Genomic DNA, 12,501 nt, shown 5'->3' on the forward strand with positions numbered 1-12,501 from the left:
GAGAAAAATGCATACCGCTATAAAGGCCCGACATGAAAAATATGAAACAATTCATTTGAGAAAACTAACGGCCTAATTTATAACAAAATAATTAACGAAAAACAAATATGACAGACATGAACCAACGACAACCACTGAACTACAGGCTTCTGACTTGGGACAGGCACATAAAGAATGTGGCGGGGTTAAACATGTTTGTGAGCGCCCAACCCTCCCCTAACCTGGGACAGTAATGTAACAGCACAACATAAGAACAAACTATAAAAATCAGTTGAAAAAGGCTTAACTCATCAGATCGATACAAAGCAGAAAAACATCAAACATAAACACAAACTGGACGTGGCAGGGTATTTATCCCTCCCTCATCCCTAACAACAAAAAGGACACTAAGTACAGATCTGAGAGTTCAAAGCCTAAGACTAAGAATTCAAATAGTCCACATCCAACATCCAATGGACTTAGTGTAAAGACGTCATTAACTGTCAGAGAAAAACATGACCTTGTGCAATACCAAAATGCCAAACGAAACTATTAGTATGAATTTATTTTACTGATAACGAAATCAATATTTATACCAATAAAAACAATATTCAAAGATCTATTTACAGTGTTGAATTGATAATCTCTTAGAATAAGTTTATTTAAAGGATTTATAAGTTAACTCGGATCGTATATAAATTTTCGGGCTCGGTAAACAACATCACCGTAAAATTTAGGATGTACTATTCCGTCTGAAATACGTTTTCTACAGGTACAGCTAAACTTGCAAACCAAATCTTTGTATCTATGGAAGAATTTAGTACAAGTTTTAAGTAATTTGTGGTAACGAAATCCCTGACTTAATAATTTACCAGTAATACAAAGACTACGCTCATTGAAATCTTAAACGTCACTACAGACAGGGGCATTTATTCATTTGTTTATTAATGCAATGAAATATCATAGAACGTAACCACAAAATTGTATTACAAATAATAATAAACAGTCATTTAAGGGAATTACTGTTATTCATGTTACCACCCTTGTTCATACTAAGTAACGTATTTGTGTCACCAACCAATGTTGCGTACGCACCACCCTCGTTCATAACAATGGTACCATCTGCAACTATCCTTAATCATAATAAAACCAGCTTGCAACAACCTGCTGCAACAGTGTTTATCACTATTATCAACATGTCGCCAGCCTTCGCCACTCATACTAGTGACTTTTTCATATTGTGTCAGTATTAACATTCCTTTTTCATTTTTTTTGTGACTTTAAGATTGCTCATTTATTTGTTGTGATACTCGATTCTGAGTTTCTGATACTTACGTGACCATGTTAATTTTATGGTTGTGACACTCAGGAAATATCTACATGTTGGTGCTATATATGTGATTGCAATAATGTAAAATAAAGTTTATGTATGTTATTTTTTAATGTTTATTCCTAATATTGTTAATGAGTATATAGCAATTATCTTTTCTGTCTACTTTTCTTTTTATGTAGCCAATATCATTATTATCATGCGTACAAAATTGTAAAACTGGTATATCACATCTTCTTATATCTATTTAATGACTTTCTGTTCTAAATGTCAGATTGATAAGTTAGTTACAGTATGTGTGCATGTTGTTTCTTAACATGTACAAGCATTATAACCTCTTTTTGTCTATATAAAATAATGATGTGCAGTTATGATTGCCAACGAGTCAATAGTGTAAAAAAGACAAAATGACTAAGATGTGAACAATTACAGGTCACCGTATGACCTTCACTAATAAGAAACCTCATACTGTATAGTAAGCTGTAACATGCTTTTAAGTTTAAACATCAATTCATTGAATTATTTTTTTTTTTACTTCATAGTTCATCTCGTCAGAGATTGAACATACTCTAAGGTCAATACTTTGTGATTTTAATGTTTTTTTTTCGTAATTTTATGAGTTGTGTACTTTGTGCAATGGACTCATCTGAAGAGTCATATATCATTTTCAATTGACTGTTTACATTTATTCTTATATTGTGCTGTTACGCCACTGTCCGATTTTAGGGAGAGTTCAGCGTTCACAAAATGTTTAACCCGTCACATTCTTTATTTACCTGTATTTATCCAAGACCTTTATTTGTTCCCAACAGCTTTTAAAAGTAGTTTTTTCAAGTAATATTAGAGTAAATTGTTCACACATTAAACCATAACTTGAGTTTGTTTTTCGTTTATTGTTATTAGCTTAAATCGGACACGTTCAACTTGTTTCACTTTTTGTTATCCCGGTATCTTTTTGTTCATATGTTTTTCTTATATTTGTTCATATTTTACGATGGTACGTTTGTGGTTATTGTGTTTGTGTTATTAAAAGCTTTCGGTTGTTTCGGTCAGATAATATTATCGAAATTAACTTGTACATTAAGCCATGACAGTCTCGTTGTTCTGCGTTACAATCAACGTAAATATGACACTTCGAAAAACCTATTTGATATTTAAATCCATGATTCCAATTTAACACAGAACCCAAACTGAGATGCACCTGAAACTCAAACCTAATTGGGGACATAACGATCTCCTCAACTAAAGCAGAGTTTACACGACTTTTAAATAAGAATACCTTGATGCATTTTATTCGGTAAATATATAGACATTATAGACTACAGTGGATCTTTTCTATTCATTAACAAATTAATCTGTAAATAATGAGGGATGTAATTGACAAGATATATTTTCTTTCAATGTTCACATCCCGTCCTCTGATGCTTTGTAGATTTTACGAGCGCTACAATCTTGTGCTAATCCTTTCGATACAGTCTTGTTGACAAGATCTTATGTTATTTACCAATGATATGTTATAATTGTCTTGAATGATTTGTGTGGTTGTACTTACAACCCTATTGTGTTCAAGTGATATAGGTTTTTTATACTAGTAATATATAATTTAGACTAAATAAAACAGACATAAAATCAGACTATTTATGCCTTCCTGGCTTTCATTTATTTTTTGTTTTCAGCGTTCTTAATGCATGGTGAAGGTAAATCAAGAAAAAGCGATTCGGACGCACGAAATTTATAAACTGTTATTTTTAATTAAAATTTATAGTTTATCGAAAGAACACCTGGATTTGAATCTCTATACGAATATAATTGTCTACCTTAAATATTTCTGTTGAAATTCTCCAAAGCATTTTAAGATAAATCGTCAAAGATAGAGATAAAACATGCATTTCAAATATACATGGAAACATTAATGGGTCAAAATAAAGAGTGAAGAACTGGTACATAATTCAATAGAAATAATTAAAACCCAACTTGGGGATAATGAATTGAGCGATCCAAATACTTTGAGTAATAAAAAGAAATGTCCCAGATGTCTTTAAATTATATTAAATAAATTGTATAGAGAAACATTCACACGACAAACAGCAGTTATTGTTCCAATTCTGTATTCTGTATTCAGACATTCTCTAGCAACGCATGAATATTAAATTCATCTATCAGTAAATGTAATATTCTAAAACTTGTGTTTTACCTATTATATTATCTTGCTAGAAGAATTGCGCAAGCACTCACTGTCGTTTTAAGATAGTTAACGCTTATTTTCTTTTATAAGTACTCTGTTATTGATAAGTATTTTTCTTGTCAATCCTTGAATTACGACTTGTAACTCGAATATCATCCAACTTCATTTTAATAAAATTAAAAATAAAAGCAATAAAAACAGTGTCTTGTCATTGTTGGTGTGAGAGATCACACATATCTTTCAGAACTATCATGGTATAATTCACATACCTATGTAACATTGTAGACGGATTTCACATAAATAAAAAAGAAATTGACCCTAACCAGGTTATCTGATAACAGAGAATCTAACATAAGTTCTTTAATTGTTCATACGTCATATAATACTTTGAATTGAATTAAAACTGATACAGTAGAATTATTCTTAATGAAGCAAGACAACTACGTAAATTGTGATATGACAGAGTGTGCGATTTACTTTGCGTTGAATGCCTGTACATGTATTTGTTACTGGATCAGTGGCGATCTAATTTAATTTATAATATATATCGAATTTGCAGTATTTTGGAGAACTGTTGTTAATAAATTCGTCGTTTTTTATTGACCAAGATGTTGTCCGTTTTTCAAGAATTGTGCACCCCTCTTCTGACCGACTTGTTGATGTACTAATATGAATCAGAATTCATACAGAACCTTCTCAAACACAAATGAAAAACGTATCTTGCAAATTTATTTAACTTCACTTTCAGATAGATTTAGAATTTTACGTATCGACACTAGTAGGTCTGCTTCTTATCTTGATCTTTTCCTCAATATTGACATAGATTGACGACTTCAAACTAAAATCTACGAAAATGTGATGATTTCAACTGTTCAATTGTAATTTTTCAGCAGCAGAATACCCTCTGACTAATCGTATGGCGTATACATATCCATATTACATTCATGCATGTTCACATTATACGGACTTAATTAACACTGGTGGGATCCTTACATAGTAAAAACTGATTCATTAGAGATATGAAGTTAAATGACTGAAATCGACAACGCACATGTTTTACAGTCATCATCACAAATTGATTGACATATATGATTTGTGTGTGTCTAATCTCACTATAGCTAGCAACATGTGCTCGCGGTCTTAAATCTTTAGATAGCAGAACAGTCATTTGATCTGTAAATCAACCGATTGTGTCCTATTCCTGATCGAGACATTTTGACTCAGTGTGGAATCACATGCATAGCAGGAGACACCCATCCTGTAAACACACCTGATCTCACTTCTTTTTGAGTTCATGGGTTTCCTTTGGTTTTTGTTATTTTGTTTACCTTGGTTTGTGTCTGTAATGGATCTAGAGATTAAACTATTTTTGCCTCTGATTCTCTCCGATTTGCTCGACTTGTAGTTTGTGCTTTCCCCTTGTTAGTATCCTTTTAACATGTTTGTCAATGATGCAACTAGTTGATTATGTGACTACTTGCTCATTTTTCTTAATTAGACAATCAAGTTATCTCATTGACGTACAACATAAAATTCATAGATTAGATGTTGTATGATTACTAACGAGACAACTATCCATAGACCAAAGGACAAAGGGGTTTGCATACTTACAACCCACATCTTTTTTTATGTATACCATTTGCAATCACATCATATATCCTTAATATTTTGTCATATCGTTAAATCCCAAATATGTTACCAAAGATCATCAGTCTTTAAATTGTGTTTAAACAAGAAAGGCAAAACTTTGGTGGATAATATCCCAATTCACGTATAATCCACCATATATCTATCGTATACTAAGATAGACCAATTGAGCAATTGCCATATAAAGCCTTCATTAGTAATCTATGGTGACATGTAATTGCTTTTGACTAACTGTGCTGCATTTTGTAAAATTAAAACTTCGATAAAGGTATAATCCACTAATTGATGGATATGCATGATTGGGTGCTTAGGCCGCCTTAGTACCAACTTAAAGGTTTGTTTTTAAAGTGGACAGTAAGAAACTTAAAAGTTCAAAATTCTGAATTCATAAGTGGGAAAAGGAGGGTCATTTAATTTTTTCCCCTCCAACAAAATACATCATTATGTGTCAGAGAAAATTACATGTCATCAATATGTGGTCATCAAAGCTTGGTTTTGGTATATGCAAAATGATGATCGAATTTCACTTAAAACGATTTGTGATAAACTGTTGTATATCTCAATTGGTCTATCTCATTATATGTCAATTACAATGTAGTAGATTATACGTGAATTGAGATATAATCCACCAAGAATGCTTGTTTCTGACCTGTTTGAAAAAATCATTATCTTTGTTTTGTGACCTCATTTAGAATATGTAAATCCAATGGGTGTGATTGAAGCAATTATAAAGGTACATTACCTATATCATTTGTGTTGTTGAAGCAAAGGAGTTGTAGTTGACAATTATTGTCATTTAATGATACCCACTTTAATAAAGTCACTGAATGGTTATTCAACTCAAACACTGTATCCTTTATCCTTTGTACCATTTTTGTTAAAAAATTTATAAGTCAGAGGACCATTTCAAACTGATAATAACAAAAGTCATAAATTAAGTTACCTAGTAATTTGAGTTGAATTAATTCTGAAACATCGATTTTACTGCACCAGATTTCAACAATAAAAGTCTCTTCAATGATGCTTCAGTGATGCTCGAGACCAAAATATTTAACAAATCATAAAACTTTTTGAAAAATTGAAGTGCTGATAAAACATAAAATACAAAAAAAAAGTATTGCCAAAGTCAGTGAAAATGATTTTATTTCAAATGTGTTCAATTTTAAACTCTGTTAATAGGTTTGGGACAGTTTCTGGAACTGAGCCATCATTTTGTTAATGCATATCTCATTTTCAAGTAACTATGTTAATGTCAACCTAGTAAAGTACAGGAATGAGAAAATCAAATATGAAGTAATGTACACCCTGTAAATGAAGTTTAACAGTTGTCGTGACCTTGGCCTGTATGTTTGTATGTTTGTGTCAGTCAAAGGAAACACATACCTTGAGCATAAAGATTGATAGATTTAGTTATGAATTACACATGTGTGATATATAACTACATTTTTCCAAATTAAGTTGTGATGAACACCTTGAAACTATTTACATTTGAATACTTTATCATGCTGAAAAATGTGCTGTCATCAATTTCGTCCCAGTAAGTTGTAAATTTTAAGTTTCCTAAACTGAACATGACCTGTAGCATTTTAAACAAATTTCATTTTAGGTGAAGGTCGGGATAAAATATTGAGGTTATTTGCAACTTGCTAAGCTCATTATCACCAATACCTAAAGTCCACTAAAAAATATATACCTATAACTCATCTACTGACAGTTTTGTTGCAGTGGAGGAAAAAAATGGCCATTGGGAAACCCTGTTATTGGTTGGTTCCAAAATTCCTTAATACAAGCCCAACATATAGATAAAAAAATTCACGATGGTTTTTATTTTAAATCCATTATCATACGATCCACAAGTGATATGAACCTTTACATTGGCTTATAGTATGTTATTACTGAACATGACAGTCCAATATTGCAATCATAGGGTCACATGACCTGCATGTGATAGAAAATATAATATCTATATTTATATTGGACAACATTTGAAGTCCACAACCACATGATCAACATGTGGTGCATAAGATTTGACATGTTCTATGTGCAAGACTGATATATTCCACTTTGATTCAGAATGAGCTATACACATCAGTTTATGTAATGTTCCACAAGTCTGTTCAGCCCACTCTGTCCAAGTGTTCTTCCTGTCTATATGTTTTGATACACTGTCACCTCGTACATTAGTTCCTGTATCTCTTTCATTTTTAATTCTAGATTCACTTCTTTCAAAGGAATTATTAATGTCACTGACTTCAGTCTGTTTGATCTTAGATTCTACATTGTAATGTACATGGAAAATGCCACCAGTTGGCTTCAGAGCAGCACATGCCACAGGCCACCCATCTTCTGAACTTGGTATCAGGCCTAGGTTTACTCTATCAGCAACATGTGTTGGACAAATCTGAAGAAAATTTAAAAGGTTTTCATTTAAGACTATGCAAATATTGCAAATGATAATAGTAAAAATATTGATTGATTCATGTAATGATAATCAGATTGAAAGAAAATGAAGCTCAAACCCTGTTCGTTCGTGGCCATCTTGGATGGTGAGCAGGGTCCCTCATCAACTTGGAAGCCTACAATACATCAGTGATGTTTTTTTAGCTTATTTTGACGAAATTCAACCAAACTGATTGCAGACAACAAGTAATCATTTCTATATTCCGCTTTTATAAATGTTTGAAACAAAAACACAAAAAAATTAATTTGTTGTATAATTCATAGCTAACGCCCTTTTAAGGAAAAAAAGGAATGTAAGTATCTTCATGAAATAAAAACCTTACACACACAACAAAACTTTAAGAAAAGGGACTGTTTTTAGGCTGTTGTTTATCTGAAAGTAACTGACTGATTTGGTTTCTTCAATAATACCCACCTTTCTGTTGTCTCCTTGGTAAACAGTACATCTATCTTCAACTCCATTTAACTGCAAGTTCTTCTTCAAAGCTTCCACTGCATCAGGATTCCATTCACAAGCATGAAGCTGTTTAGCCCTTGCATGAACTAAGTAGGGGAGAGTGAAGTATCCAATACCTAAAATAGACATATATCAGCAATTTTTAATAATAAATAGTCACACATCAGTCATCAATAATAAAATAGTCACATATAAGTCATTGATAATAAAATAGTCACATAGCAGTCATCCATAATAAAATAGTTAAACATCAGTCATCCATAATAAAAATAGTCACATAGCAGTCATTGATAATAAAAATAGTCACATATCAGTCATTCATAATAAAATAGTCACACATCAGTCTTCCATAATAAAATAGTCACACATCAGTCATCCATAATAAAAATAGTCACATAGCAGTCATTGATAATAAAAATAGTCACATATCAGTCATCCATAATAAAATAGTCACACATCAGTCATTGATAATAAAATAGTCACATATCAGTCATTGATAATAAAATAGTCACATATCAGTCCTCTAAAATGATATAGTCACATATCAATCATAAATCATAAATCAGTCATCAATCATTTTTAACAAATGGTCACATATCAGTCATCAATCATTTTTAACAAATGGTCACATATTAGTCATCTATAATGATATAGTCACATATCTGTCAAAGTCACATATCAGTCATCTATAAAAGAAATAGTCACATATCAGTCATCTATAAAAGAAATAGTCACAAATCAGTCATCGATCATTTAACAATTGGTCAAATATATCGGTCATCTATAATGATATAGTTACATATCAGTCATAGTCACATTCCAGTCATCTATAATGATATAGTCACACATCAGTCATCTATAATGATATGTATAGATTATTACATGGCATTTTTCATATCAGACCCTTTATCGGCCCTAGGTCATGATATCAGCCCAAGAGCCGCAGGCTCGAGGGGTGATATCATGAACGAGGGCCGATAAAGGGTCTGATATGATAAATGACATGTAATTATCTTTTTATCATATACTTCAACAGAAGAAATACAGACAAGAACTATTAATTAAAATTTTTGTCTTTCCATGAATTTTTAGATAATAATTTACAGACAACCAAATACAAATTTCTTAACTTTAATTGTTTTTATTGATATTGCAAGCATTTTATTTATCTTGTCACAACAATTATCATGTTCTTAGTTTGAAATTTGCTCCTCAACCATGTTGTGAAAGTCTTAAATCACTTGCGGTTTTCCGCACTGTGTTGTTGTTTTCGAACAAATTTCCGGAAATGCACGACGTTGCATGTGATAAACGTCACGGAAATTAACAGAAAGGCATGTGATAACATTCCGGAAGCAGTCAATAAAGGTTCATTTATCAGCCCGCTGAGGAAAATTCTTAGGAATCTGATCAATAAACCTAGTAATCCTTTCATAGCCTTTTAATATTTTTAAATGTTATTGAACTGTAAAATTTTAGTAATATTTTATACAAGTATATGATAAAGTCACATATCAGTCATCTATAATGAAAAAGTCACATATCAGTCATCTATAATGATATAGTCACATATCAGTCATCTATAATGATAAAGTCACATATCAGTCATCTATAATGAAAAAGTCACATATCAGTCATAAAATTTAAAGTGGTCACAAATGAGTAATCTTTAATAAAACAGTCACATATCACAAACTATGATAATACAGTCACATATCAGTCGAGTATGGTAAAATAGTCTTTAAATAAAAGAAGAATGTGTCCATTGGACACAAATGCCCCTTCTTGTTAATATTCCAGATTCAATGTACTATTTCAAACCTTTTGACATTCATTTTTTTCTTTGAAACTGAATGACACAACAAATTGGACAATTTTTCATTTATAAAGGGCATAACTCAAGATTGTTAAAAGTAAGGCCACCAAAATTGGAAGTGTTTTGTGGTAATATTAGCATTGTGAATATTTAAGTTTCATATCATTTGGTCAAAGTAAACTTGAAAGCACCTGAGATCATCCCTGGTTTTCTTCAGCTTTGTGTTACTAAATCTTTAGTTTTCTGTGTAGTGTTTTGTGGGTTATGTTTTGCTGTCGTTGTTTTCTTTTTTGGTCATAATGCAATCTTTTTTTCTTTAACTTATGATTTCTTATTGTCCCTTTGGTATTTTCAACCCCCATTTTTAGTGTAAAAAGTAACATTGATCCCACTACACAAATAAAAAATAATATTGATACCACTACACAAATAAAAAGTAACATTGATCCCACTACACAAATAAAAAGTAACATTGATCCCACTACACCAATAAAAAATAACATTGATCCCACTACACAAATAAAAAGGAACATTGATCCCACTACACAAATAAAAAGTAACATTGATCCCACTACACAAATAAAAAGGAACATTGATCCCACTACACAAATAAAAAGTAACATTGATCCCACTACACAAATAAAAAGGAACATTGATCCAACTACACAAATAAAAAGTAACATTGATCCCACTACACAAATAAAAAGTAACATTGATCCCACTACACAAATAAAAAGTACCATTGATCCCACTACACAAATAAAAAAAATATGTGCTGCAAATTCAGAAATGATTGCAATGTTTTTATTATTGTGGAAAAGGTGACAGTATCAGGTTCACAATAATAAAAAATTTTATCCATATTTTCAGTACTGATTTTCCTTCATAAAATTTTCAAATCACATTAATTAGATTTCACACTTTTATCAGTGGTCAAGGATTTGCAATAATAAATGCACACATTAATTTCTGAATTTATACTATGTGGTCTGAATTTTGTTAAATTTAATGTAAAAATTTGATAATAACATACATCTCTTACTATATGTATAAGATATTTAATAAAAGACAATCATTTGTCATTGGCGACAATTCTAAAGTAGTTCTCAGAATGACGGAGAGATTTATTAGAAATACCAAGGCTTGCATATAATTGTTCAATTAATCAATCTGTCAAAAGCAGTCATATTTTGAAGTGTATCATATTTCTTGCAATAATTATCTGATGTCTTGAGTTGCCATGTAACATTTGCACTATTCCAGTATAGAACTTAATCCTTAAGGATTTTACTTTAGGAAAGATTAAAAATATGTAATGATTATTAAGAAAAGAACGAGTGACTTAGATTTTAGGACATTAGTTCAATCAGACCATCTCAGAGGAGCCAAATTTCTGACATTTTTCTATATTTTCTCCTTTCAAAAGTCAATTTTTAACTGTAATTCCTGAGAATGACTTTTTAATCCGATTTTCTAGATTCCAGGTTGAGATCAGAAATCTAATTATTGGAGCATAGGTTGTAATTCACTTCAATAATGTGCTTTCTATTATAGGAGCAAGGCTGAGTGACATTTGTGTTTAAACTAATGGAAAGATTTCTTCTTTATAGAGATAAGAATGGAATTGGAGTAATAAAACTTCTCCTTCTTTAATTAGCTTTCTGACAAGAAAGCCACAATGATCCGTGCTTTGTATTTGGTTTGTAAATAATGATATTGATAATTGAATCAAAGAAGCCTATTAGTCTACCAATATTATTACATTAACTAATCAATTCTGGGACATTTCTGAATAAAGTAATAACCATTAGAGTATAATAATCATTAATGTGTGTGTGTGTTCTAGTCATATGACATAAAATTTTTAATTGTCTCATTGAATTCTCTGCTTTTATTTACTTGTTTACTTTTACTTTTTATGATTGATTGATTGACAAACTGTCAAAAACAAAGCAAGAACAAGGACAAGATATTAAAACATAGGCACATACTGAGAAATGCATGCCACTGTACAAATAAAACATAGGCTCATACTGAGAAATGTACTGCCACTGTACAAATAAAACATAGGCTCATACTGAGAAATGCACTGCCACTGTACAAATAAAACATAGGTTCATACTGAGAAATGTATAGCCACTGTACAAATAAAACATAGGCTCATACTGAGAAATGCACTGCCACTGTACAAATAAAACATAGGCTCATACTGAGAAATGTAATGCCACTGTACAAATAAAACATAGGTTCATACTGAGAAATATACTGCCACTGTACAAATAAAACATAGGTTCATACTGAGAAATGCACTGCCATTGTACAAATAAAACATAGGTTCATACTGAGAAATGCACTGCCATTGTACAAATAAAACATAGACTCATACTGAGAAATGCACTGCCACTGTACAAATAAAACATAGGCTCATACTGAGAAATGCAATGACACTGTACAAATAAAACATAGGCTCATACTGAGAAATGTATAGCCACTGTACAAATAAAACATAGGCTCATACTGAGAAATGCACTGCCACTGTACAAATAAAACATAGGCTCATACTGAGAAATGCAATGACACTGTACAAATAAAACATAGGCTCATACTGAGAAATGTATAGCCACTGT

General features: G+C 31.4%; 1 protein-coding gene across 1 annotated transcript in view; it reads right to left on the reverse strand.

The window, feature by feature from the left end:
• Positions 1-6,944: 6,944 nt before the first annotated feature.
• Positions 6,945-12,501, reverse strand: part of LOC127705970 (tRNA wybutosine-synthesizing protein 2 homolog) — a 56,093-nt gene continuing 50,536 nt past the window's right edge. Inside the window, exons 5-6 of the mRNA XM_052210352.1 lie at positions 8,017-8,174; positions 6,945-7,542 (exon numbers count right to left, since the gene is read on the reverse strand). Of these exons, the coding sequence (XP_052066312.1) occupies positions 7,111-7,542; positions 8,017-8,174 (590 nt within the window). The 3' untranslated portion in view covers positions 6,945-7,110. The remainder of the gene's footprint in view (positions 7,543-8,016; positions 8,175-12,501) is intronic.

This window comes from Mytilus californianus, unplaced genomic scaffold, assembly GCF_021869535.1.
Source record: "Mytilus californianus isolate M0D057914Y unplaced genomic scaffold, xbMytCali1.0.p SCAF_6, whole genome shotgun sequence".
NCBI classification, from domain to species: domain Eukaryota; kingdom Metazoa; phylum Mollusca; class Bivalvia; order Mytilida; family Mytilidae; genus Mytilus; species Mytilus californianus.